Below are 26,497 nucleotides of genomic sequence, written 5' to 3' on the forward strand. Positions count from 1 at the left end.
ACAATGCAGTAAAATGTGCATCCAGAAACATTCCTTTATTATCATTTACATGTTTAAAGTAAAAATGTCTTTAGCTGCTTCAATGCGGTAAGAAAACTTTTGGTAGCTTTACAAAAGACATTACTACTAACATTTAATGGAAAGATGTAAAAAAAAAAAAGTGTCAGGTAACACTTGAAACATGTCGCTTTCACAATAGTCCGGCTGACCTATAAAACTAGGCCTTACTCACACCTACGGGCAGGGCAGCTTTCAAAGTCAACACTTAACGCTCACTTTTTGGCAAAATGTCATTTTAGCTCTTCATTTTGTGGTAGTCAACAACAAAAAAGTTCCTATCTTTGCACCAGCCTGACAAAGGCCTGCACAAGCTGAATGAGCGGCTCCTGACCTTCATGGATGCCCTTGGAGCCCGGCGTGGGCGGCTTGGCTTGCGTGCACGGCAGGATCCCGCTGGCTGGGGATGACGGCGAGCCTCTGCGGAAGTGGCGGGACAGGCTGGACAGGAGCGTGCTCTACAAAAGGATTATGATAGATAAAAAATAGACAAGTTTTATGTAGGCAACCCCGCGTGGAGAAAGCTAGTTACGTCATAGCAAGTGTATGCTAACCAGTTCAGAGCTGAGTTCCTGTTTGAGTCGCTGTTTGTCCCGAGGGAGGATGGCGGGGTCCTTGAGGCAGCGCACGGCCTGAGAGATGAGCACGTACAAGCAGTTCTCCATGGTAAACATCAGCAAAGACCTGGACCACAACAACAGGAAGATGAAATATTGAGGCGTCCCACATGAGAAGGTCTGAAAAGTTCTCACTTGAGTGCTTGGATTTCCTCTGAGGAGGCGAGGGAGACGATGCTCAAAGAAGCTTCCTTCTTCTTTTCCATCTATGAACACAAACACATGATGATGATGATGAGTGTGCTTTTTATTTAGGTTTACATCAGGAGTGTCCAAAGTTATTTCTTTATTATGGGGACAATATTTAAAATATTTACATATATACCAGGGGTGGAGCCAAACCCGAATACGGTATTTGGAACGGCACAATTTAAAAAAAAAACACTTTACGAATAATGAATATAAACAAATACTTTAAATATTTGTATTCGGGAACAATTAAAACATCAGAAAGCGGCATGACTTGGTGAGACCGCAGTGCATGCCCAGATCGGCCAATGCAATGAGTGACTGGTGTTCATTTATTATTATTTGTATTTTTATTTTATTAATTTTTTTTCCCAGGAGTGGGTGGGGGGGTATTTTATATTTTACTCGAATACAAATACTTTCCCCCCACCGCTACAAATAGGGGCTAACACACATATACACATACATAGACATACATCCAAATAAAACCAGCAGCCAGTACCTCACTGAGCATGCTCAGAGCCACGTTGATGGTGGCCAGAAGGGTCCCAAATGAAGGCGCCACGTCGGGGTCGAAGGCTGGTGTGGTGAAGCTGAGAACAAACAAGGTCCTGTACTCGGCCAGGTCCATGCACTGCGTGCGCACACGTGGTTATTTACACACAGTCAGGTCAAACATGATGAAAGGGGCGGGGCTTGGCGGGTCAGACCTGGTCCAGGAGGATCTGGCAGCAGTCCGGTGTGAAGTGCTGAAGGCTGGCCAACGTCTTGCTGAGGATCTTCAAGAGACTGCACTGCACGGCCAGCAGCGCCTTCTGCTCCACCTCCTCCCTCTCCCCACGGCCCACCGCAGAGTCCTTGGAGGGCGTTTGCAGGGGACGCTGCGTCTTTGGGAGGGGTGCGGGGGGCAAGGACTCCCCGTTCTTAGCCTGAAGGGAGAAGAACAGCAATTGAGTATTTGATGCACATATTTCCAAGAGTTTGTACGTGTGTGTGTGACCTGGAGGTAGTGATGGAGCATCTTCTTGCTGTGCAGGAGGTACGTGCACGTCTGACACAGGTAGCACAGGTTCACCTGCGGCAACAACAGAAAACTTGACACCCTCACATGGTGGCTTTTTGGAGTCACCAATTAAGCCAACATGTTTTTGGAACGTGGGAGGAAACTTCAAACTGTTTATTAGTTTTAAGAACAGTATCCTTGTTTAATGCGGGTAATTGGTTCCCGACCCCCATGTGATAAGTCACTTCCACCAAGTTGGATTCCTTATATACAAATGGGATTATTTTAAGAGTATTATTTGAGAGAATCAAAAACCTAAATACCAGTTTTAACGTCAAAATAACAGCCCTATAGTCACCTTTACATTCATATCCTAGAAATCCATATGTATGAAATACATTGTGCGCATGCATCTGAAACTCGCCTGCACGTCGTGGAGCAGTTTGGGCAGGTGGAACTGCCACTCACTGCAAAAGCTGGAGAGCTGCAGCAGGAAGCCGACGGTGTGGTCGGCCTCGTCCAGACAGGCCAGACTCTGGACGGTTCTCACAGCGTTCAAACACTGGGCAAAGAGCAACACACAGTTGGACTCCTTCACGGTCTAAGGTCCAACTTGGATATCATGGAAATCCACAGGTACAAATATGGCAAGAAAACAATACGTCTCGGCTTTGATGTATGGGTGAAAAAGCTAACGGCTACTTTGTGAGGCACGTGTGTGTGAAAGGCACCTGCAGGATGCGCTCCTGGTGAACGCCCACAAAGTCGAGGGCCTCGTTGATGAAGTTGTAGCGCAGCGTCTTGAGGAGACTTTCCATCAAGGACATGCACAGACGGTAAACGCCGGGCCAGCACGCCGAGTCCTGAGACTTGCGGGTGAAACTCTGCTCCAAAACAGGACAGTTAACCCCCCCACAGTGTCCTCTATATGAACAGGGTACATTCATGTATAAGAACCTGTGAGGTTCCGTTGGCCGAGCCTTCATAGACGCTGAGAAGAGGAAGACATATCGTTTGGATGACGCCCGCTCCGGCCACGGCCGCCGCCCCTTGGGGAGTGCGCGCCAGCGTGAGCAGAAGGTGGAGCGCCGCCTCTGTGAAGTAAAGGTTCTGTTTGGAGCGCAGGCTGAGCTCCATGGCGCTCAGCACCGACGGCAGCACCGGAACCTTCCTCATCACGGCCCCCCAGTGCTCGCCGTCCTCGTCGCTGCGGCACAGCTCCTTGGCCAGGTGAAGGGCCAGCACGCACACCTGAGAGACCAGCAGCAAGTTCAAAGCTGAAGACAAAAAGGTTGCAAAAGGAGACGTACCCCGTCTCGCTGGTCCTTCTGGAGTCCGCGGGGAAGATCCGTCTCCATGCTGTCCTCGTCCTCCGGGGGATCTAATGAACGCTGGATGTGACGCGTGTTGTCGATGAGCGCCAAGGCCTCATCTTTGACCGTCTCACACACTGAAGACAGTAGCTGGGGCAGCTGGGAAATCTCCCCACCTGATTCACACACACGTCCATCATTCTTCTACATCTGGAATCAGCGCCGGGTCAATGAAAGCCTCTTTTACCGTTAAGTCCTTGGATCTGGAGCACGGAAATGAGCGCAGACAGTATCTTGGCTTTGGTCCTCTCCATCATTTGCTGGTCGGCTTGCAGGACACACTCCAGGATGAGGGAGAGCGGGGACAGGATGTCGGGGGCAGTGGCCACCACGCTGGAGAACCACAAGAACGTCAATGATTTCCGTTATTTGCCAAGGAAAAGGAATGCTCACCTTCTCCAGCGTTTGAGAAGGACGAGGAGCAGCGTGGCCATCATGGAGCCGAGGCGAAGGCACGAGACAGACGTTGGTCTGGTCAGCTGAAGGGAACAGAAAGTGGACATCGCTTCAGAAATGACAGGAAGAGGAAGAGGACGACGACAAACTCACAGCGGCTTTGGTGGCATCCAGCACGTCCATAAAAAGCTTGAGTTTGGTTTGGTTCTCCGTCAGCTGCATCACGTCAGACTGAAAAAAGGGGGGCAGAAATAAAATAACATCAACGCAGATCACCATGGCAACCCGTCCTCCCCCCTCCAAGCGTACATACATGACTGGTGGCGAGGATGAGCAGCATGCGCCAGGCCAGGATGAGCATGTGGGTCTGCTCGGGGAAGTAGCACACACCCTCGTCCTCCATGGCCGCCACGTGGCACACCAGCGACTTGACGTACTGCGACCAGCACTCGTAGCGCCGCCCTTTGGAGAACTTCTGCAGGCCGTCCTTCAGCGACGCCTCCAAGGAGCCGCTGCAGTCAAGCAAGCTTGTTTCAAAAATGTTTCGCATTTCAACTACTGCCCATCGGTGGCACCCTGGTGGCCAACCAGGACGGGTATTCAAGTTTACCTGTGGACGTAGAAGATCTCCAGGCCCACAATCTTCATGACGAAGGCGCAGGTTTCCAGAACACAAGGCTGCAGGGAAACCGTGAGCGGGTTAAGGTCACATCAACGTGTTCTACATGTACATCACCGTCTGGGCGCACCTCAGTGGTGTCTGAAGGTGGGGCCAGGGTTCCAAAAAGAGGCGTGGTCAGGTTCTCCCAAAACCTGTCTCTGCGGGTGGGTGTGGGGGGATAAAATTAGTCACATGACTCCACGTTTCATCATCAAGCTCAGAAGGGTGGGAGGAGCCACATCATCTCACTTGGTGCGCAGGACAGAGATGGCGCTGTCGCGGCGGTCCTGCCACAGCGCCAGGAGGAAAGCCAGGGCGGCACGGTGGAGCAGCGGGGGGCACCAGTACTTGCCCTGCTGCTTGGAGTCGATGAGGTCGAGCACCACGTGAAGGCAGCTCCACTCCCCCAGCAGGAACTCCTGCACGGTAGTCAGAGAGTGAATTTAGCTTACAGCTGGAGGTGGATGTTTGCGCTCACCTTTGACCCTTCATTGCCATCTTTCACTTCCAGGTTGAGGAAGAGCTCGATGAGGCCCGGCTGAGTTTCCACGGCGACAGTCAGAAACTCCAAGATCATGACCTTGATCCTCATGTCTTCCGTCTTGCTCTGCAGGCGAGTGAGGAAGGCGTCGCGGATGGCGGCGGCATCGCTGCCGAGGCAGGCGTAGACGGACATTGGGGCGACCTGGCGGCGAGGGGGGGTGGGGGGGGGGGTGAGTCATGGAGGAGGTGCCATGGAGGACACTGATATAACGGGCTCACCGTGGCAAGGCGCTTGAGGAGCTGGATAGCGAGGCGCGGCAGGGCGGGGTCGTGCTTGTGGTAGATGTACTTGGCCAGGACCACCACCAGATTGTTGCCGTGACCGCCGTGCTGCGTCAGGGCTTGCTCCAGCGGAGAAATGGTGTCGGAGGGCGGTTTCAGGCGGATGGCATTGTTGGTGACCGAGAAGGCCAGCTTGACCGTCTGGATCAGGATGTGACCCGGACCCTCGGAGCCACAGCTGAGCAGAGAGCAAAAACTGAATCAGTCACCGAGCACAAAGGTACGCTGAGGGACGGCTTCACCTGCTGGGCTGCGCAGCCAGAACCACATCTATCTTATCCACGCCGACCCCCATGATGTTGACCACGGCCTGCCCGGCATCCGTGTTGGCCAGGCTGTAGATGCACAGGGACTGCAGGGTGGGGGTGCTGCAGGGAGGAGAGCAAAGGCGTGATCACATGAGGCAACACATTTGCGGCCATTAAGTATAAGCTCCGTACCTGCCCTGATCTTCTCCCTCTGGACTCAGATTGAGGATGGCGTGGATGAGCTCTAAAATGAGACAGCCGATCCTCTCCCTGACGCCGTATGTGTTGTAGCGCCACTTATGGTAGGTGGGCAACATCTCCTTCAGGACCAGCAGCACACACGGAATCAAACCCTTGTTCTGGGTGCTGCCCAGCTGACCCTGAAGGCACCACAATCAATTAACGGCCATGAAACAACGTGTACATGACAACAACAAAAAAAACGGGACTCACCTTGACCAGAGTAGTGACAAGCTTCAGGAAGGCCATGGTCACGGCGTACTCCCCCCTGGGCTGCTCAATCTGGACCAGCAGGTTGCCATAGTTACCTGCTTTCATGCCCTCGGCACTGATTAGAAAACATTATGAGAATACAAGAAACACACAACAATAAGCGAGGTGAGGGAGCGCACACAGGCCACCTGATGCACTGGGCCATGCTGGTCAGAGGGTTGGAGGCGAAGGGGAGGAAGCCTGTGCGCTGCAGACTGGACCACACCTGAAACAGCAAAGTCACCAAGTGGGAACGTCACTCACGCACAAACCCTGCATGGTATGACGTGCGCGCACACACCTTTCCGGGCATCCTGGCGGCCAGCACCGACAGGCAGTTGATGCAGGAAGCGATCACGTCCACTGGAGGGTTGATGACCGATGTTAACCTGCCAGACCATCAAGATTAGATTGGCCCCATATTAGCACTCACTACTGGATGAGAAGACCGATACTATTTGGAAAAAGGGCTCCCATTATCAGCCGACACGGTGGCTAAGTTGGTAAAACCAATCCTTCCTGCTCCATCTTGCATGCAGACTACCTTGTTTGCATTTGAATGTGTTTGAGAGAAAAGGTGAACAGGTAGTGCCAAATCTATCTGTGGCGGTCCACCACAAATAAACACTAACTATAACACTTAGTCATAGATAGTGTGTGTTTTACCTCTGCAGCAACATGTATATGCGGGAGGTGAGGGGCAGCAGGCAGTCCGATACAGTCCAGTCTGTGCTTATGATCTTGTGGACCAGGTCCAGGATGGGCTTGACACGTGCACAGTGCACTAAGACGTCTATACACACACACACGGTGTCACGAGGGTCCCAATTTCATAAGAACTAAGCAATGAGCAATGTGGAGGTGCAAGTTTACCTGCGGTGGAAACAACATGGAGCAGCATCTCCACTTCGCATGTAAACAAAGTCCAGGAGCTGTACGAGTAGTCCCAGCGCACCAAGTAACCCTGCTCACCGCCAATCATCACCTGACCCAGAATTCCAAGTGGCATCCAGAGGTTGGTCTGGCCAGCGCCTTGAAGAAGGGAAACAAAAACCTTGTTCTATCATGTGACCTGTTGGGAACTGCGATAACAGGGAGCAATGTTCAACCCGGCCATGATGGAGCAACATTTGACATTTACATTTAACAGTAGTTGAGAAGTTTAACAGTAGTTCCAGTTCACCTGGAGGTAAAAATAAGACCTGTAGTGTTGTCCCCGTCAAACATCATGACATCACTACTATTCACAAAACATTTAAACAGCCAGTGAGGGCTGTGAGCTATTTTTAATGTTAGCAGATTTCTCGTTCCTCATTTAATTGTTGTGCACCCCTTGTCTAAATTCACATTAACAGGATGGGGGGAAAAAATACTAACCAAGGGGGTAAAGGAGCTTTGGGGTCTGTCTCCTCCACAGAGTCTCATCCTCCTTGGCGATGATGTCATTAGGTTTATGTTTGTAAGCTTGCGTGTAGAAGGACATCTTATCCAAAAAGTTGTAAACCTGTCAAACAGGAGCTGATTGAATGGCTGATCGGAGCATCTTTTCCATGCTGCCGGGGCAGATTACCTTCTTAACGGTGGACTTGTTGGACAGGAGTGCGGTGAGGAGTTGCAAAAGAGGTCCTATCTTGTGTGGGAACATCCCCACAGCACTGTCCAGGATCATTCCCAATCCCATGTTAGGCTTCTGTGACAAGATCCCCCAAACAAGGACAAAATATTTAAGAGATTTCCAGACTATCCGCGTGCTAGCAGCTTCTCACCATCTCCCAGAAGACTTCAGCCAGACTGGGAGCGGAGAGGACCTCACAGGCGGCGTCGATCAGGTAGGAGCTCTGCGACCCGGTGCTGCCAGTCTGAGGGCGGAGGGACCAATAGTTAAAAAGAGGAAAGACAGATTGGCAGGAATCCTGCTTGAGGACTACCTGGAGGCTTTCCTCTTCAAACGATGTGATGACAAATGACAGGAGGCCATAAACGCACATCTTGGCGGTGCTTGCTGTGCACTATGATGAAAAAATGAAAAATAAATAATTAAATCAGACCATTAATTGGTTCCAGACCCAACCGTAATAAGTGAATTTCCACAAAGTAGGATTCAATATTAATAAAGATTTGTGCAGTTAGGAAACCTGTTGACAATCTTGTTGTGGGTTATAGACCCCAACAGTAGACCTAGAAACCTGAACTATATGCCTGTAATCACCAAAAAATGACTGACACCTATTGGCCAACGTACTACATTCAACATTACAATGCTTCGTCAGTCTATTTCAATTTTACTACATTTGGCCATTTTCATGTTAAAAAATATGAATGACCACAATTTACTGAAATATCTTTTTTATATGAATAATAGAGCAGACTGTATATGGCTGCACAGGGGCCCTCTGAGGACAAACAAATGCCATGTGGCCCCACCCCTGATTTCTAGACCATCTTACATTGTTCCCTGAGACTCCAAGGCCTTTCAGCATGGTGGCCAGGTACTTGAAGACCTCCAGCTGCAAGGCAGTGCTACCGATCCTCCTGATGACTGGGTTGGATTCGTCCGGCCTCAGCGTGTGCCTCAGCAGGACCCAGGCCAGCAACACCGGGCCATGATGAGGGAGGTCCCCGAAGGTCAACAGCAACTGGTCCATCTCCTGGGTGGGACAGGAAGAAAAAGTGAATGGTGACCAGAACGAGACTGTTTGTAATCGCTACCAGTAAAAAAGAGCCAAGCGTTGTTATGAGGCACATTTTTCATGAAGTGAGTCAAACCTTGACAATGTCGGGAACATTGGAGAACTGATGCTGCTCTGTGCAGTCCTCTAACGCACACTTGTGAAGGAAGTCTATGTCCATGCCCTCCACCAGGATGAGAGAGCTAAGATAGCTGCATATTGAAGGGAAGGAAAAAAAAAGTGATGCATGGAGAGAACGTGAGCTCCAAGTGACTATTTGCGGAGATTCTGTGAGCATTCCGAGAGCAGACAAAGTCCTCCTCACCCGATCCTGTCCACCAGCGCGTCCATGCTCTTATCAACCAGGTGTCGGTTGGTCTGCCGCAAACCAAAACCCTGCTCCTTGAACATTTTGGTGAAGGCCAGCAGATCGGCTGGGCTCATCTCGAAGTAGGCGTAGTACAGGAAGATGATCTCCAATAGCAGCGACTGCTCTCTCAGGCACTGCAGGAACCACCGGGACACCTGTCGCTCCGTCTGGGGACGAGAGGACAAAGGGAAGGTTGTCTCTGTGTAAAAGGAAGAAGAACAACTTGAAGCACATCCTCACCATGAGGTTCCCGTGGGTCTCCCATGTCGGCGCCTCAGCTTTAAAGAGCTTCTCGAACTGTGACTGGTAATTGCTCACCAGGTCCTTCTCCAGTTTGTTGACACAGTTGGAGTACTCGGCCTTGACAAAAAAATAAAAATAAATAATGTTAAAAATGATAGCAGGTTTCAATGCCATTCTATATTGTTCAAAGAGTCTGCTTCTAACCCTGTAGGGGTGTCGCTCGTCTTGGAAGTAGGTCAGCAGGAGGAGGACACACCTGAGCAGACACATGCGCTCCTCGTAGTAATAGTCTGCAACCTGTCAATCACAAAATACACAAAAATCATACTTGATTCAAACAGAACCTTTTAAGCAGCTGAGCTCTAACCCACCTTGAGTAGAAGCGCCTGACTTTGCCGCTCATCCTTGAGAACAACCTGCACAAAAACACATTGGTGAGTAGATCATCTTCATATTATCTCAAGCCCAGGTGAGGAGAGCCACCTTTAAAGAATCCCGAGTTCCTCTGTAGTCCTCCTGCAGGTAGCACTGCAACAGTTGGACGCTCTGCAGCTCATCAAGCGCCTGTTACCACAAAAGTCTGTGAAAAAAAAAACTGCCACACGAGGAGCTCAAGTGTTTTGTCTCTCTCAATAACAACTTCTTACCAGCAACTTACTGATCCTCAGACCAAAATCTTTCAACGGCTGAGCGACATCTTTGTTCCCCTTCACTTTCCCGGTGGAGGAGGAGCTAGAAGTAAAAAAGACTGTGAAATATGATGATGCAATCAAACATTAGTAAACATACCTGGGCGGCTTGTAGTAGCTGAGCCCTTGGTGTAGTCTGTCCCAATGGGTCTCAAGTTCTGATTGTATTTGAACCTTTCAATGTTGAAACGTAAACAGGAAACACATCACTGATAGGATACATCAACTACACGGCTACACATGCTTTCAGGAAAACATACCGGCTCTCGCAGTGCGGATCTTCCCAGCAATATGGTCCATAACTCCCGGCAGCTCCTAAGCCATTTAAATGAAAAGGACATTTCTTAACATCTTAAAACATGAGTACTCAGTACTTCAGTACTCACTAGCTAGTGAGGATGGCTTGATGAGTAGCTAGTTTGTACAGTGTGTAACTTGGTAAGTAGTTTATTTGTTTATTTATAAGATAGATTTATAAGATAGAATTGTGTTAACGGTTTATAATTTGCTGAGAAGCTGCTTTTAATAATAGTCATAGCTTGGTGGCTAGCTAGCTGTTTATAACTTGGTATCTTCTTGTTTCAAGGGCTACCCAAAAGGCATACAACAAGGAAGGGGTGTATTTTTATTTGGACATACAGAAAAAAAACCATCGCTGACGCCGGTTGGTTTAGCTTTGATGAGCAGCTGACTTCATATGATAAAAGAAGGGGGAAACGCTAGCTAAGTTGCAGCGAGTTTTTACGATAACGAAGAGCACTTGAACAGACGCGGTGTACGCTTTTTGTCACGTTAAACAGCCGTCAATTGATCGCCAGCTAACTCGGTTGACAACCGCATGCGGTTATTGACATGCGGCGGGCACACGATGCCATTCAAACGGTTCAACTGTTAGCACAAGCTAAGCTAAATTCGCGGCGAGAAGAGTCGTACTAGCACGCCGTTGAACAGAAATACTTCTCAACGGGTAGGCCTGGTAAGCTACGGGAGGGTTGTAAATATGCTCCGTTTTGAATACAATTGCATGAACTAATAAAATAATCCCAAAAGTTGTCTAAAGTTTGTGGTTACTCGCATACCTGAAGCTCATCTCCGAGTCCGCCATCTTTGGAGCTGCGCTGTGATTGGTCGGTAGGCTATGTCGTCACACGTCACCTGACGTGCTTCGTCGCTGTCTACAGAGATCAGTTGTTGCTTTACCGCCATCTTGTGGATGGTAATACAATCATTTATGAAGACTAAAACCTGTATTAATAAAATTAAAATTAAAGGAAGTTCTTTTTCAACTAGGTCCCTCTTTGATTGACTGTCGATGCAGTAAGTAGAACGATTACCTCTGCATTGTGAAACACATTACGACCGTGGGGCGTACCACGTGACCCGGCTGTCAAACATGGCCGCCTCCTGCTGGCTGTGGGAGGAGCGACAGCTGACAAAGAAAGAAATCCTGACAGTTTAAAGAATTCACGTCACAACGCGGCATCGTCCGCATGACGGTAAACCAACACGGTAAGTGGGGTTTCTGTTTTTTGTGTATCCATCGACATTTATTACAGTACATAGATGTTCTCAAATATCTGTTCGCTGTTTAGCTTTTAAGCTAATCTATGTGGTGCTGTGTTCCACTGCTAGCCTGCTGCTTTTGTGTTTGCGGCATCTACAAAGTATTGACTGATAGGGGCTGTGATGTATATCCCGACGGGTGTGTTTGCCTTCCTATATTTGTCTTAAAAACGCACGTCGTCCATGTATTAATATTGCACGCCCCAACCTTAAGAGTCCAACTTGCAACCCCCCACAGGAACAAAAGATTGCTGTGCAAAGGGCATTCATGCTGTTGCACTGTAGGGCAAATGTGAGTGGAGCTCATGTCATAAGACAGTAAGTCACTACACTGAGTTACTAACTTTGACTTTATTTGACCCCCCAGCAAGAAACATGACCCGCATGAGGAACTGACAGAGGAAGATCTTCGCCGTCTCACTAGGCAGCCGCCATGGAAATCAACCCAGTGCTGGTGGAGTCCGCTGTGGTGTCGGCGGTGGTGCTGTGCGTCCACGTGGCGGTGTGGAACCAGCACTCATGGTGCGCCGTCGCTCTCTTCATCCAGGCCTTCTATGTCCAGCACAAATGGGACCGCCTGCTCAAGTCCGGGGGCGCCGTGTTCCAGTTCCGTCCCGCGGCCAACAGTGGCATTGTTCCGGCGTCCATGGTAATGCCCCTGCTTGGTCTGGTGCTGAGGGCAAAGTGCTCGGAAGCGGGGAGCGTCCACTTGGAGCGCTTCTCCATGGTGGTGACGGTCAGCGGCATGACGCTGGCGCTCTTCCTCTCGCTGATCGCGCTGGGCATCACCCGGCCCGTTCCCACCAACACTTGCATCATCGCCGGCTTGGCTGCCAGCGCCGTCTTCTACACTGCCAAGCAGACATTGACTGTGTCTGAGGTTATCGAGGTGCTGGAGGTGCTGCTGATCTTCGTCTACCTCAGCCTGATTGTGTTGTACCTGCTGCCACGCTGCTTCACACCCGGCGAGGCCCTGCTTGTGGTGGGCGCCATCAGCTTCGTGGTCAACCAGCTCATCAAGCGCTCGCTGAGTCTGCCGGAGGCAAAGGGTGACCCCGTCCAGTACCTCCTGCCCGTGCTGGTGGTGGGCTCGTTGCTGCTCGGCATCTTCTTCGCTTTGCTCTTCTGTTTCATGGAGTCCGAGACATGGGTGTCGTCTCTTTTCTTCCACACGATGACAGCCGTGCTGGGCCTGGGCGTCATTATGCCGTGGCTCTCGCTCTTCATCGGACGCCATCCTATCACGTGGCTGTGGGACTTTGTCACGCTCAATGACCGGCGACTTGGCTTGATGGGGTACTGGGTCTTGCTGTGTGCCTTGGCTACGTGTGTGGTCCTGCACCAGAACCACCAGCGCCAATCTGGGTCCAAGAAGCACCAGGCCTCCACGGTCGTCCGGAAGTACTTCCATCTCATCATGGTGGCCACCTTTGTTCCGGGGCTTCTGTATGACCGCCAGCTGCTGCACGTGGCGTCTGTGGGCTGCTTGGCCGTCTTCCTCTTCCTGGAGTACGTACGTTACTTTCGCATCAAGCCACTGGGTCAGCCGCTGCGGCAGCTACTCACTTTGTTCCTGGACGAGCGTGATTCCGGACCCCTCATCCTGACCCACATCTACCTGCTCCTCGGCATGGCCCTCCCTGTATGGCTCTTCCCGGGTGCCTGCACGCCAAAGGGGATTCTTCCAGGCGCCGGCGGCCTGGTGCCCTACGCTGGCGTTCTCGCCGTTGGGGTGGGCGACACCGTGGCCTCGGTCTTCGGTAGCACCATGGGGGAGATCCGCTGGCCCGGCACCAAGAAGACGACGGAGGGGACGGCGACATCCGTGTTTGCCCAGATCATCGCCGTGGCCATTTTTCTCATCTTTGACGGCGGTATCAACTTAAACTCCACCTACTCGTGGATTGTGGGCTCCATCACACTGGTGGCCATGCTGGAGGCGTACACCTCCCAGATAGACAACCTCCTCCTGCCCCTCTACCTCCTCATCCTGCTCATGCTCTGACAGGAACAGCAACGGCCCCCTTTTAGAATGTTTTAATGGCAAAAGAAAAACATTTGTGATGTGAGGGAGGCAAATTGACAAGCTTCAATCAAAGTATGAACTATGGAAATATATGTAAATGAGCACAAAATTGCCTCTGAAGAACATTTAAGTTATCCCTTCATGTTTATTTATGAACTTTCCTGATGGTAATATAAAATACTTTTGCCTTAAGTAGTATTGACTCAACTGATTTGCTAGTGTTGAGGAGGCGTACAAGCTACAAGGTTACAAGGGACCTTGAAAAGGTTTACTTCCAATGATTGATTTTTTTTCCCCACACGATATTAAATTGAATATTTCTGTTGTGATGACCACCTATCAGCATGAGCCTGCATTTTTCCATCATGTAATGTTGCTGTGATGAATCCGATGAAAACTTTGAATTCCAAAAAAGTTTTTTTGTGTGCATGACATTGTGTTGTTTTTTTCTGTGAAAGAGATCCTACTTGAAATGACTGTTTTGATAATGAAAGTACTGCACTAGCAAAGAACAGCTGTGTCATTAATTCATCATTTTGATAGAATACTAATCCCTTTGGGATTATGGAAGAACGAGTGGAAGATGTTGCTGTGAAGCAAACCAGTAGTCATGGTAGGTTCACGTTGCAGTGAAATCCTTCATCTGCCGTAAAGAGGCGGAAAAGGAAGCTCTTCAGTGGGCTGCAGCCTGTAGAAGAGAGAAGATGGACACGTGATCAACTCAAATGTAAAATTGCTAATCTTAAAAGTAGCACTGGCAAATAATTACTAACTTTAATCAGATTAATCTTACTTTACTTTTGCATCACACTTTAACCGTGTTGTTACGAGTAACGAGCAAAGTTGCATTCAAAGACACCAGGTAATGAGGAAGTGTGTTCGTTAGGAGTTCTGTCTGTCATAACAGAGACGTGGCTTGCCATGATGGGTGTGTATTAAAACGCTAGAGGATTTAACGTAATTAATTAAACAGATTAGTCAGTAATAGTTAACGCGCTGTTTTGGACTGCCCTACTTCGGAGTCGACTTCCATGTTTTTGGCTAGCAAAATAGCCAGCGGCCTCTGCTGGCACGAAGTGGTAATTGCATGCTCACGCTCACCAGTTATCAGGGCTCCACTGTGTGTCCTGTGACTCCATGACGTTTGCATGCTCTCTCACCAGTTATCAGGGCTCCACTGCGTGTCCTGTGACTCCATGACGTGGAACGTGTACACGTGCCGCGAGTCCTCAGAGACGTTCTCAGCACTGCGATGCACCACCTGGCCGTGGATCAGGACAACGCCACCTGCAGGAGACAAAGAGGGGTGCATGCTTCTGAAACAGCAGGTTGACCCTAGGAGGGTGTGTGGGCGTGGGGTCACAGGAAGTTCAAACAAACGTTTAAATCAAATAAAAACAAACATTAATTCACCTTTTTTGACTTCGACTGGAATAAACTTGTCATCATCATAGTCCTGCTCTTTGCCGACAAAGTCTGTCAGAGGATATGTGTCCTTGGGGGTCCGCACCATTCGTCGAGTCACGTCGCATGCTTTACGACAACACACGGCAAACATATGCACGTGTACTATAATATGTATAATATATATATATATATATATATATATATATATATATATATATATATATATATATATATTGATGACGTCAGCACCTCATGCTATCACTTACTTTTGTGTGAGCCCGGGATGAACCACAGACAGCCGTTGTTTAGAGTGGCGTCCTCCAGGGCGATCCACAGCCCCATCACCCTCCCCAGGGGCTCCGTGTACAAAAAAGTGGCATCTTGGTGAGGCGTTACTTGGACAAAAAGCATACATGGAACATTAATAGATCAAAAATATTGTGCGGCCATGTAATCAATAAATAAACACTTCCTTACCTTCCCCACCTATCCCAGGTTGCTGCATTAGATTGGAAAAAATAGTTATATTAGAAATATTGGAATATTTAAAAATAAAACATGAAAAAGCTATGTAGCTATATGATTTTATAAAATATATTTTCTAAATATAGCATATATTTTCCCTCCCGCATCCTGGTCTGAATCTTTAAGGTGTAGCGACCTTAAAGATGTACATGCTCTGCAGTATGACAGGATGAACGAGGCCGAGCTTCCTGGCGATGCCCTGAGGGAAGAACAACATGGGGTCAGCTTGACTGAGTGGAGGTCACGTGACGCTTTGGTCTCACCTGGACTTTGGCCGAATGTGTAACTTCTGTGTACAAGGGCTCATAAGCATGAAGCGCTGACAACAGCAAGAAAAAGAACGAGGTTGTACGTTGCTGTGTCATCATTTCATGTATTCATTGCTTACCGTGTCCCACTTTATTCAGCGATCGATGTTTCGGCACCACAAATTCTCCTGTGGGTGGTAAAACAACCAAATACGTTAAAAGTCGCTTCACTGGTCTTTCATGGCCAACCATCGCACCAAAAGATGCTGACCTTTGTCGTCAAAAACTCCCTTCTCGAAGAAAAAGCGAATCTTATCTCCGCTGCTGATGAAATAGTCTGCGTTTCCCTGAAGGAGGCCAAAAAGTCAACATGGCTCGACTGACTGGAGACTACTTGTACTACTTGTGTCAGCCGAATAACGACTTCATAACGACAATGCAGCCCCACTCCAGCTTTCCCTGTCCTTTCTCTGTGGCTGGTGGACAAATGATTGTGCCCAGCGAATTCTGCCTAGCAACAAGGCAGGACAGGACAAAGGAGTGCACAAAGAATTCCGGTCATTGTGCTCATCTACGGTGCTCTGCTACGAGGTCATCGTATACGCCATTTCTTGTCATTGCTGCTAACCAGGAGTGTTCAAGGTGCGGCACTTGGCAAAAATGGGAAAAAAAAAAGAGTGAAGACCAAAGTGTGTATTCATAATAGGCTTTTCGCACCACTTTTTTCTTGAAAAAATCCAAAATATCATTTTTCATGCCCCCCCCCCCCCACTTCTGCAGCATACCTGCATCTGCCAAGTTGAGGACAGGCGTGCAACAGATGTTGTCAGTGGGGGGGGGGAGACGACAACCCAACAGCATGTTGACTCACCTGTGTTTTCAGCTGCTCATCCTGGTAGGTGGAGAAGGTGGTGCGGCAGTGCGCCGGGACGTCCATGTTGTCCACGACCTCAGACATCCTCTGTCGCAGTCGGTCGCACTCCTGAGGGGTCAGAAGGCCATCCAGAACCACGTAGCCGTCCTGAATGTACTATGCAGCGAGGACAGCAGGACCTTCATGGTTATTTGTCTTCTCAATATGAGAACTTTGTTTTTGTACGGAAACTACAACACTAATATCTACCAAAGTAGGGTGCGTTAAATTTTGGTGAGGATCTGGAAAAAGGTGTAGTTTCATTGCCAGCATTGTGTAACAATGGTTTCTACTTTTTTTGTTGCAGGAATCTTCTCCTGTAAGGTTTGCCCTCAACAAAATCTCATGAAGCCTCCAGATGCAAGGCAACATGTATCCACTATAAACATGTGCATTAGACGTTAGTGTCAATGAAGTCTCCATAAAGTTAGTGAGTGAAACCAAGTGTATAAGATGTGCACATAAACACACGTGACCATCCACTCCAATGAGGAAAAAAGGACAGCCGCTTACGTAAGCACCCCGAAGCAGGCAATGTTTCAACATAAACAAACAGTAGCCAATGAATTTACCTTCTGCACGTCGAGGTTCGTCATGAAGTCCATGTCGCCTTCATGAAGCAGATACCCACAACGTTCTGGGAGGAGCGAGGAGTCTCTAACTTCCGTCCACGTGACACACACGTCCGACTGGAAATGTGAGAAAAACCCAGTCCAACATCCACTAATCGGATTTTGGACGGGTTAGCTTTCGCCACAGGGGACGCGTCTCGATGTAGTTACATGAAGTGTCCACTGAATGGCGCCCATACTTTGGAAGTGAGCGAGTGCCTTCTGGTGGCAATTCTGCAGTAACGCACTCACAAGTATGGATTTTTATTTTGGTAATTCTGAGATAGCCGACATTATGAGATAAAATGTAAGAATTATGTCAACAATTCTGAGATAAAAAGTCTGAATATTGTCACGAATTCTGAGAGTGCAACAAAAAGTTATTTTGTTTGCTTAAATCAAACTATTATGTAGTCATGAGATTACTGTTGTTTTTTTAAAGAAACATAAATTTCATATTCAATATTTGAATATTAGCACTAGCACTAGCAGCCACCTCATGAAAAGACAGGAATGTGTGTGTTCAGTTTTATTATCGCGACGATACAAAAGTGCAATAAGGACGTAAAGAGATGAAAGTTCAGTCAACTTGGCATTCATTCTTTAAGCCTGTACATTCCATAAAGATTCAGTATGGCTTCCCTGCACTGAGGGGTGAAGCTTGTAAAGTCAAAGCGGTGGCGGCACTTTGGCACTATTGCACACTCGGCTGTTTTAACGAGTTGTTCGCTTCCTGTTAGCGGCCGTGAGATCAGACCTTCGCATGTTTCAGTCAGGGCCGACGAGCAGCAGGAAGAGCAGAGCGTGACTCATGGTCACACCACCGCAGTGAAACCTCCACATTCAAACGCCATGAAGGTCAAATTAAATGTTTGGGCTGTGGTTCACTTCTTTTTACAATTGACTGCATTGAACATAGTATATGCAATGTCATTTTCAATGAGCACAAGTTGCACAAAAACACCACTGTGTACTCTTACCTAGGAAATGTTTACACATCATAAAATAGTAAACATCAAGACTGGTGACAATAACGCAGCCCGTAGCAACACGACGTCTGTGCAGCTAATAATACTCAGTAGTAAAGTTAAGGCCATGTTAGCAGCATGCTCCGCCTGACAAGGCTGCAAAGGCAAATCACTTATCTTATAGTCGCTTCCCCGACTGCTTCTTTTTGCTGTGGCAAAGTTGAACCGAGCGCTGCAGCAATGTGTTCAATGTGGCGCTAGTGCTAACATGTAAACATCTCATTTGTATGGAGCGTTCATCAAACCCACAGCTTTTACAGAGATCCGTCTTTCAGCCCACTGACATCATAGCAGTGAGGTGTTTCATGCACACAAAATGTATGTATTAAAAGACACAAAGCAGTGGGCTTGGCAATGAGCCCGGGTGGCACGCCAGTGAAAGTGAGTCAGTTGTAGCTGATATTCCTTTTGCACAGGGGTGTCCAGACCTTCCAGCCAAGGTCGCATACTGAAAAATGAAAAAAAATGAAATGCCCACTTTTAAATTGGGTATAGCAACACATGTAGAGATGCTAAGAAGTCATATGTATTTCCAGAAAAACATGTATCCTCACTAGGTATGCTGGAGCCTATCCCAGCTGATTTTGGGCGAGAGGCGGGGTACACCCTGGACCAGTGGCCAGCCAATCCCAGGGCACATATAGACAAACAACCATTCACACTCACATTCATACCTATGGACAATTTGGAGTGGCCAATTAACCTAGCATGTTTTTGGAATGTGGGAGGAAACCGGAGTACCCGGAGAAAACCCATGCATGCACGGGGAGAACATGCAAACTCCACTCTCCAAGCAGAGAATCGAACCCAGGTCTTCTCGCTTTGTGATATATTGTCAAGGGAAAAGCCCATTATGAGAACTATAAACTTCAGCCTTTGCTCTTTTTCCCCAAAAATATTTCAACTTTCTTTTACAATAATCTTTGTAAATTAGCTTTTTGGAACACTGTGACTTTATGTCCATATTCTAATATTATTGAGCCAAATTTTCCAACAATTAGGTTATTTTGTTCTGCCATATTAGGACTTTTAACAAAAACAAAAATAGTAAACTTTAAAGTGCTACGACAATGATAGTATTTTTCCTCATAATATGACCTCATAATATGACGACGTTATGATCATAACATTGTGACATGTTTTTTTTCCCTCTTAAAATTTTGACTTTATTCCGCAACCTAATTTTCCAAAAACGGCAACTTCATTAGATGTTTTGTAACACCAGAAAAATTTCTTCTCTTTAATATTTCAACTTTATGCTACTAAAATGATGTGATAAGTCAGTCTTCATATTATAATCTTATCGTAAAATTATTTTTACGATAAGACTTTTTCTTGTTCATGACAACTTTTTTCTAGTAATATTTTGACCCTTTTCATTTCTGCTCCAATCTTCTTTTGAAATGATATTTGTAGAATGTGGCGTAGGCGTCGGACGCCCCCGTTTTTGCGTGTCTGGCATCCATCAGTGGTGCTGATGAAGAAAGCGCATGGTCTCCACTTACCTATACAGACAGCGGCAGCGCTCATCTTGTTAGGAAATCTTCACGCTTTCCTTGTCTCCCCCCAGGAGCTGCTCCTTCACCTCGGGCGGCAGCGTGTTGAAGAGTTTTTCCTCCACCACCAGGCCGCTCCTCTCCAGCAGCCGGCAGTCCGCCAGCTCCACCGGGAGACACTCCAGGTTGTTCCCACGCAGCTCCAGCTGGGTCAGCCCGCTGAGCTCGCCCACCCGCGATGGCATCGTCTCCAGGCAGTTGTTGCCCAGGAGGAGCGTGCGCAGCTTCTTGCATTGGAACAGCTCCATGGGCAGCGTCTCTATCTGAGAAGCCCAAGGAAGGAAGTTCAAGAGAGGCAAGTAGTGGCCTCCACCTCAATAGCACCATCTGTCCACCTCAACACAAACCAAGGTGGCGGTAATAGCCTCATTTATTCCCTGGAGGAAATACACACAGATCAAGCTTTGCAGTACCACCTGGACACTGTGGGGGCAGTGTTGAGCCTTTATCATCAAAACTATTTTTTATCTTTGGGGGAATTTTAGATTTGTAACATTATTAAGGCCATCTGCACAGAAAATCAACACCCATACAGTCGCCTTTACGTTTCCATTATATGTACAAAAATAACTGATCATAAAGACTGATAGCACTTCCTTGTTTCTGGACAGTGTACTTCCTGTGCTATTATCTCATCAATGTATTGTAATGGAAGCTTTAATTACTCGTATTACCCAATATAGTAACAGTAAATAAGCCATTTAATACATAAATCAAATGCCTGCTTGTGTGTGTCACAGTAAATTTGTTCCCTGAGGGACTTAAGTGGTGGGCGGACAGGAAGTGATGTTGGAGTTTTAGCAGCCAGTGTTATTTTTTATGATTATGATGTTATTATCATTGCGCCTGTAGATATCATTTAAACCTGCAATAAATGCAGATTGTGGCAATCTCCTCTGATGCGTGCCTCACCAAGCAATTACTGACTCCTCGTGGCCATTGTAGAATAGTACATCCACAATCATGATGCTTCTTCTGCCTTGTAGTTAGTTGATTTAGTTCTTTTAACCGGTTTTTAAAATGGTATTGAACCACAGAACAGCAATCACCCGCGATATTGAGGGTGCAGTTGAAGCCGTATAGTAGGACTGTAGTAGTAGTAGTAGTAGTAGTAGTAGTAGTAGTAGTGTAAGGGCAGTGACATTTCCATTGTTTAAAACACGTGCATCTACCGTATTTGTGTACATAAAGCCAGCATAAATGAGGTCGAAACAGAAGCGCCCTAGTTGTCATTTCCGCCTTCTCCAGTGACTCTCCGTATAAACGGCACACACCAAATAGACGCATCTGCTGGGGTCACGAGTTGACCTTTAAAAGGAGTGACGCTTGTGCGTCAGTAAACACACGAACAACACGTCCACAATGAAAATCAAACACTTACTCTGTTTGCTGTCACGGCAAAGTACTGCAGGTTCTGGAGTAAGCCCACGTCGGCCGGGATGACGGTCAGGTTGTTGTGGCTCAGGTCCAAGAAACGCAGCTTGTGGCAGAAGAAGAGCTGGCTGGGCAGCTTCTCAATCTTGTTCCTGTTGAGATACAGCCTCTCCAGGTTGTTGAGGGTGCCGATCTGAATGGGGATGTAGGCGATCTGGTTGTACCAGAGCTTCAGGCACACCAGGCGGCGCAGGTGCTGGAAGCTGATGATCTCCTCGATGGTCTTCAGGTTGTTGTCCTTCAGGTTGATCTCCTGCAGGTTGTGCAGGCTGAAGATGGAGTGCGGGATGCGCTCCAGGTCGCAGCGCACCAGCTCCAGCTCACTCAGGTTGACCATCTTCTTCAGGCTGTTGAGCACCATCAGCTTGGTGCCCTCGTTGTTGATGGACAGCTTGAGCAGGTGCGCACTCAGGTCGGTCACGACCTGCGGCAGCTTATACAGGTTGCTCTTCAAGCGGAGAACTTTGAGACGTTTGAGCTCCTGCAGTCCATCGAGGACGATGTAGCGGTTGTTGTCTGCGCTCAGGTTGCCAGTGAGATAGAGCTCACTGAGGTTCTTGAGGCTGTAGATCCACAGTGGAATCTCCTTAATGTCGGTGAACTTGATGTGGAGAGCCTTGAGCTTCTCCCTCAGGAAAGCCAGGGCGGCAGACTCGATTTTAGCCGGCGTGTGATAGAGCCAAAGCTCTCGCAGGTTGGAGAGCTTGGCGATGATGGGCGGGATGGTGACGTCGGGGATGAACTCCAGCTTGAGCCCCTCCAGCTCCACCAGGTCAAAGACGGTCTCGGGGACGCCGCTCAGCATGCACAGGTGAAGCTCCAGCTTCTCCTGGGGGTTCTTGGAGATGTGCTGCCTGAGCTTCTCCAGAGTCCACTCGTTGTTGAGGTTGAGCTGCCTCAGCTTGTTCTCGCTCACCTCCGACAGGAACACGGCGAAGCGTTTGGAATACAGCGGGTCGTACTGGTCTATCATGTGCAGCATGAAGGCAAAGTCGTTCTTCAGGTCGGGGATGTCGCTGTAGCTGCTCTCCTCACGGATGGACTCAAAGGAGTAGCGCTTGAGGGAGCGTCTGAGCATCCAGCACAGCGTGTACATGGAGATCACGCCGTAGACCACCACCAGGCTGATGTAGAAAGAGGCCAAGATTTTGAAGAGCGTTGCTAACGGGTGAGCGCAGTAGAAGCTGCTGAATCCCGTCAGCTTCTCCGTCTCCACCGTGCACATTACGTTGAAGCGGATGAAGAAGACAAAGTAGCCGGCGTAGCTAATGATCACCAGGAACATGATGACTTTGATGATGGTCTGACGTATATAAAGACGGTGGATGATGTCTCCTTCCTCCACGTGGATCCTGAACTTCTTCACCTTCTCAAAAAGAGCCTTAGCCTGCTCCCCTTCCTTTTTATCCAAAACCCCCGTTTCCGATCGATCCACAATCCCTTGTTCGATTCTGGACTTTGTCCGCTGGAGCATGGGCACACTCGCCTCAACGTCCTCGCTCATGCACGAAGTCTTCTTTTCCGTCACGCCGTTCATCTTCCCCAAAGGCTTGGAGTCTCTCTCCTCCACAACGGTCTCAGACAAAGCCCTGGTGGTCCACGGGGAGTCGAAGCACTTTCGAAGGATGGACACAAAGTGCTCCAGTTTGGAACTGGTGCGGGGGAACTTGAACCAGAAGTTGCTGCAGGCCAGGAAGATGAGCGTGTGGAGCAGCACTAAATAGGGGAAGTACTTGGCAAACCAGTGCAGGGTGCTCTCGTAGCATACGGCGTCAATGTAGCTGTACTGGTGGCGGTCCAGCTCGTTCTGGACGCCTTTGGGCTCCGACGTGCTGGAGCCGGGATAGGCCTCGCACGTGTCGTTGACGGCCCTCTTGCAAGGCAGGCAGATCATCTTGTCCTGCGTGATCTGCAGCGTGCCGCCAAAAACGGCGATCATCAGCATGACGATGGAAATGTAATCGTTGAAAACGTCCCACCACGGCTTCAGGATGCGGAATGCCGGCTGTGTGTCGGCAAAGTACCGGAGCTCCGTGATGGGAATCATGATGGCTTACCTGGAGGGATTAGCTGGTCAGATTGTGGCCAAGAAATCCTAAACACTCTTTGCTTTGGTATCTCCTCATTCTACAGAAACCAAAGTTGCAGAGAGGTACACTACGTAACAAACATATGGACCGCACAAAGGAGAACGGCGATGGACCGTACCGAGACAAAGACCTCCAAATTTTAGGGCTTAAAGAGAAGACCATCGATATTACAGTGATAAACCAACGTCTCATTTTACATCCATAACAATCATTTCTGGTTCCAACAAGAAAACATAAGCATTCAAACCTACTCAAGCAGGTTGGTGGCAGCCAGAGCCAAACGTAACACAGCCGATGCACAGTTACGCCTCTCACAATACAAGTTTACTGGCTCTTCAACTGTGACATTTTCGTTCATTTTTGTTGCATTTTTGTGTATTGTGATTGCAGCAGAATTATGTGTTTATTTTGTTAACTTGGGAGAGTTCTAACAAAACTAAAACTAGTAACATTAGCATGTTTGCATTGCTACCATTGTTGTATTTTTCGCCATTTTCTTAGGTAGACATTGTTATACTAGCAATGCTACATGAGCATACCAGCACTGATAGCATGCCAATGTTAGAATGATAACAACTATACTAACATTTTAAGTACTTTCACCGGTAGGCTATATGATAAAGAATGACTTGAATTTTAATTTAATACTTCTTTCACTTCTCTACCAATTATTAATCAAGTTTGAACAGATATATCGGAAAATAGTACCTTTGGTCTCCATTGCTTTAACATTGACTAAAGACAAAAGCTGTGATCCGCCCACATAACTTGGCTAGCACAACCTTAATACAAATATATGACTATATAAGATAGGCTGTGAAAATGTTTTATAAGTCAACAATGGCAACCATTCACATTGTTATGATCATCAAAAGGGGAAGAAAGTCGAGTCATTTTTCATGTAAAAGCCTCTCACTGCAGTGCAGCAAACGAGTCTTCTCCTTTTTACTTGTGTCAACGCACACACTGATACTTCCCTTTTAAATATGTGTCAAAAGGCGATACATTTATATTTTCATTTTCGTTGAATAACAAATGATTAAACGCCATTCCGCGCGAGTCTGCTAACGAGGGCTCATTGTGTGAACGGAAACAAGTTGATAATGTAATAAAGATTTCTCCAAATCAGTGTAAACCAGGTTCAACTGGTTGATGGGGTGTATGACGTCATATTGTTTGCGCCACGCACATCTAAGACAACACGCTTTTAGGAATGCCGTGGAAATAATATATTACAGGAAAATCCCTCGTATTACAGTATAACACTTTGAAACATTCAGCAGATGCCAATGTGTTAATTTACATAAACTAATTCAGGTGGTTCCCTAATTACATAGAAACCTTTCCTCTTTGGTGGTCTTTACATGTATTAAACAAGATTGTATTTATCTAAGAGGGTACTGGGAGTCATGCGATCTTCATATTCATATACAATCTAACACAATATAACACTTTGTGTCATTTTAATTCCAAAAAACGAGCTAATTGCTGGGGCGGCGAGAAACGATTGACGGGCTGTGTGAATTCTCGCGCCCGCCTCGCAACAAGCCAGCAACAGTGTGTCACTTCCGGGTAACACTTACCGTTTTTATGGACGCCGTTGTCTCTCACCTCTTCCACCCGCGAGAGACACATGTCTCAGTGCCGAGGACAGGCGGACAGTGGTTCGGTGGACCCAGTTTGACAGCCAGGACCGTACACGCCTCCCGAACCGCTGCGTGATTGCCGCTGATTCGTCCGCTCGCTCCGAGCTTCCGGAAGTAATACATGTTTTTACTATTCAGTGTCACAATAAAAGCATTTGAACCAGACACTTTTTCCCACCGGAAATGAAAGCAAATGCAAGTAGTGACGTCATGAATCGGCGACAACAGATTTGAACCGCAACGTCGATGCCTTGAGCTCAAACACGTCGCTGTCATGCTGTTACCCAGGTGTATCGCTCGTTTACTTTCAGCGCAAATATCAAGACCCAAGATGGTTTCCTGTCGGGTTTTAAGGTGGAGTTCATCTGAAAGGTGTGGACTTTACTACGGTCGTCGTCCTCTTGTACCAACATATTCCTACCTGGAATGGTGTCATCTACACCCCGAAGCAAAAACTTACACTTGTAAAGGCTTCTGCACCACTCAGAGTAAAATAAGTGAAGCTGTTGGTCAGATCCAGTCGACACAGTACCACCTGGTGTACACATGCAAGGTATTATTTACCTTTACATAAAGTGTTCACCTGTAGATGCTGACACGTGTTGTTAACACTCAGGTTTGCAGCACTAGATCCATGCAGAAGATCTCCAAGCAGGCCTATCATGAGGGTGTTGTGATCGTGACATGTCCGGGATGCAAGAACCACCACATCATCGCTGACAACCTTGGTTGGTTCTCTGATTTAGAAGGGAAGAGGTTAGTTTGGATGATTAATTCAATTAATCATCGTCCAAACGCTCTAAACGCAGAACATCCTTTGACATCGTCAAATATTTGTTCTAAGTGTTTGGGTGTTTTTGGTTCCATCCCAAATATCAACGTACGATAAGACTGTACATTAACACACTATATTTCCTCTAACGGTGGCATGTTGACGCTGTTGCAGGAACATTGAGGAAATCCTTGCTTCCAAAGGAGAAGCAGTGAAGAGGCTGGAAGGAGGAGATGCTCTGGAAGTTGTTCTACAGAGTGGAACTACAGAACTACAGAGTGGTCGTGATGGGGAACTAGCACACAAAGATGCAGAATGTAAAGATACATAATGTAACTGTATGAAAGATGGTCATGTTTTGTGGTCCATTAACTGCTAAGATTTTGCTATCGGCCTCACAATTTTGTCTAATCCACGCAACTTCCCCACACATTTTGTAAATAATTTTTAGTTGGGTGATAAATGACAAGCTGATGCAATGTAGTAAAAAATCCTGCAACTTTGTGTAAAAAGGTGACATGAAATCAGGCATTTGAAGCAGCAACAATCCAAAAACAGCTTGCAAAATCCTGGAGGGACAGATTATACTGAACATTAGCACGTTTGTTAAAATATGATTTGTATTACAGGTTTTGTATTGGGTTTCATTAGACTGTCATTAGAATGTCACAAACTCAGAAATTAGGATCTTTGACATCTGACCAAAATGTCATGTCCACAGTGTCATGTGTTGGTAAGTGAACGTCACATCGCGACAGTTCTCGCGAGAGCAAAAGCCTGCTGCGTTTGCCCAACACTAGCATGAAAGCGAGCAGTCTTCGCTGTTTGTCCCTGTTTTGATATATT

The 26,497-nt window shown here is 47.6% G+C and overlaps 5 protein-coding genes across 8 annotated transcripts; 2 read left to right on the forward strand and 3 right to left on the reverse strand.

Moving 5' to 3' along the window:
* Positions 1-8: 8 nt before the first annotated feature.
* Positions 9-11,032, reverse strand: nup188 (nucleoporin 188). 2 transcript variants are annotated; one of them, XM_058049870.1, is made up of 41 exons: positions 10,912-11,032; positions 10,093-10,147; positions 9,933-10,006; positions 9,791-9,875; positions 9,627-9,707; positions 9,515-9,559; positions 9,348-9,440; positions 9,141-9,260; positions 8,856-9,067; positions 8,628-8,742; positions 8,309-8,509; positions 7,790-7,870; positions 7,628-7,720; positions 7,432-7,551; positions 7,239-7,365; positions 6,735-6,893; positions 6,528-6,654; positions 6,163-6,250; positions 6,011-6,087; positions 5,823-5,937; positions 5,562-5,749; positions 5,364-5,489; positions 5,059-5,299; positions 4,775-4,981; positions 4,546-4,715; positions 4,385-4,454; positions 4,246-4,313; positions 3,949-4,147; positions 3,789-3,866; positions 3,633-3,718; positions 3,427-3,572; positions 3,177-3,355; positions 2,824-3,117; positions 2,598-2,750; positions 2,291-2,428; positions 1,864-1,938; positions 1,574-1,792; positions 1,366-1,497; positions 810-880; positions 612-741; positions 9-515 (listed from the first exon to the last, which is right to left on the reverse strand). In XM_058049870.1, exons 1-41 carry the CDS (start codon positions 10,935-10,937, stop codon positions 336-338), a joined length of 5,244 nt encoding a protein of 1,747 aa, XP_057905853.1. In that variant the 5' UTR covers positions 10,938-11,032; the 3' UTR covers positions 9-335. The 2 variants fall into 2 exon arrangements, with proteins under 2 accessions (XP_057905853.1, XP_057905862.1); XM_058049879.1 differs by lacking the exon at positions 10,912-11,032 and adding an exon at positions 10,472-10,648.
* On the forward strand, positions 10,921-13,577 carry dolk (dolichol kinase). Its single transcript, XM_058050161.1, has 2 exons — positions 10,921-11,341; positions 11,763-13,577. Exon 2 carries the CDS (start codon positions 11,829-11,831, stop codon positions 13,398-13,400), a length of 1,572 nt encoding a protein of 523 aa, XP_057906144.1. The 5' UTR covers positions 10,921-11,341; positions 11,763-11,828; the 3' UTR covers positions 13,401-13,577.
* phyhd1 (phytanoyl-CoA dioxygenase domain containing 1) lies at positions 12,751-17,504 on the reverse strand. Of its 3 annotated transcripts, none has more exons than XM_058050229.1 (11): positions 17,087-17,504; positions 16,473-16,631; positions 15,873-15,948; positions 15,742-15,789; positions 15,617-15,642; positions 15,490-15,552; positions 15,306-15,327; positions 15,095-15,223; positions 14,835-14,954; positions 14,582-14,708; positions 12,751-14,109 (listed from the first exon to the last, which is right to left on the reverse strand). In XM_058050229.1, exons 1-11 carry the CDS (start codon positions 17,117-17,119, stop codon positions 14,061-14,063), a joined length of 852 nt encoding a protein of 283 aa, XP_057906212.1. In that variant the 5' UTR covers positions 17,120-17,504; the 3' UTR covers positions 12,751-14,060. The 3 variants fall into 3 exon arrangements, with proteins under 3 accessions (XP_057906212.1, XP_057906204.1, XP_057906220.1); XM_058050221.1 differs by having other exon boundaries at positions 15,617-15,672; XM_058050237.1 differs by lacking the exon at positions 14,835-14,954 and having other exon boundaries at positions 15,617-15,672.
* A 135-nt stretch (positions 17,505-17,639) lies between these two features.
* On the reverse strand, positions 17,640-24,981 carry lrrc8aa (leucine rich repeat containing 8 VRAC subunit Aa). The gene is made up of 4 exons (XM_058050149.1): positions 24,817-24,981; positions 21,091-23,200; positions 19,659-19,972; positions 17,640-18,601 (listed from the first exon to the last, which is right to left on the reverse strand). Exons 2-3 carry the CDS (start codon positions 23,188-23,190, stop codon positions 19,688-19,690), a joined length of 2,385 nt encoding a protein of 794 aa, XP_057906132.1. The 5' UTR covers positions 23,191-23,200; positions 24,817-24,981; the 3' UTR covers positions 17,640-18,601; positions 19,659-19,687.
* An 88-nt stretch (positions 24,982-25,069) lies between these two features.
* Positions 25,070-26,232, forward strand: dnlz (DNL-type zinc finger). Its single transcript, XM_058050281.1, has 3 exons — positions 25,070-25,432; positions 25,496-25,635; positions 25,826-26,232. Exons 1-3 carry the CDS (start codon positions 25,154-25,156, stop codon positions 25,980-25,982), a joined length of 576 nt encoding a protein of 191 aa, XP_057906264.1. The 5' UTR covers positions 25,070-25,153; the 3' UTR covers positions 25,983-26,232.
* The last annotated feature ends 265 nt before the right edge of the window (positions 26,233-26,497 follow it).

The sequence above is a fragment of the Doryrhamphus excisus genome, chromosome 2, assembly GCF_030265055.1.
Source record: "Doryrhamphus excisus isolate RoL2022-K1 chromosome 2, RoL_Dexc_1.0, whole genome shotgun sequence".
Taxonomy (NCBI): Eukaryota; Metazoa; Chordata; class Actinopteri; order Syngnathiformes; family Syngnathidae; genus Doryrhamphus; species Doryrhamphus excisus.

Coding starts and splice junctions, on each gene's coding strand:
- nup188 (XM_058049870.1), bottom strand. CDS start 10,937: ATGGCGGACTCGGAGATGAGCTTCAG. Junction 9,441..9,514: donor GTCAGGCGCTTCTACTCAAG/GTGGGTTAGAGC, acceptor TGTGATTGACAG/GTTGCAGACTATTACTACGA. Junction 7,366..7,431: donor ACAAGTCCACCGTTAAGAAG/GTAATCTGCCCC, acceptor CCTGTTTGACAG/GTTTACAACTTTTTGGATAA.
- dolk (XM_058050161.1), top strand. CDS start 11,829: ATGGAAATCAACCCAGTGCTGGTGGAGTCCGCTGTGGTGTCGGCGGTG.
- phyhd1 (XM_058050221.1), bottom strand. CDS start 17,119: ATGGACTTCATGACGAACCTCGACGTGCAGAAG. Junction 16,632..17,086: donor CGAACCTCGACGTGCAGAAG/GTAAATTCATTG, acceptor CTCGCTGCATAG/TACATTCAGGACGGCTACGT. Junction 15,673..15,741: donor GCTGAATAAAGTGGGACACG/GTAAGCAATGAA, acceptor TGCTGTTGTCAG/CGCTTCATGCTTATGAGCCC.
- lrrc8aa (XM_058050149.1), bottom strand. CDS start 23,190: ATGATTCCCATCACGGAGCTCCGGTACTTTGCCGACACACAGCCGGCA. Junction 19,973..21,090: donor TTGCCGTGACAGCAAACAGA/GTAAGTGTTTGA, acceptor TGGGCTTCTCAG/ATAGAGACGCTGCCCATGGA.
- dnlz (XM_058050281.1), top strand. CDS start 25,154: ATGCTGTTACCCAGGTGTATCGCTCGTTTACTTTCAGCGCAAATATCA. Junction 25,433..25,495: donor ACCTGGTGTACACATGCAAG/GTATTATTTACC, acceptor GTTAACACTCAG/GTTTGCAGCACTAGATCCAT. Junction 25,636..25,825: donor TCTGATTTAGAAGGGAAGAG/GTTAGTTTGGAT, acceptor ACGCTGTTGCAG/GAACATTGAGGAAATCCTTG.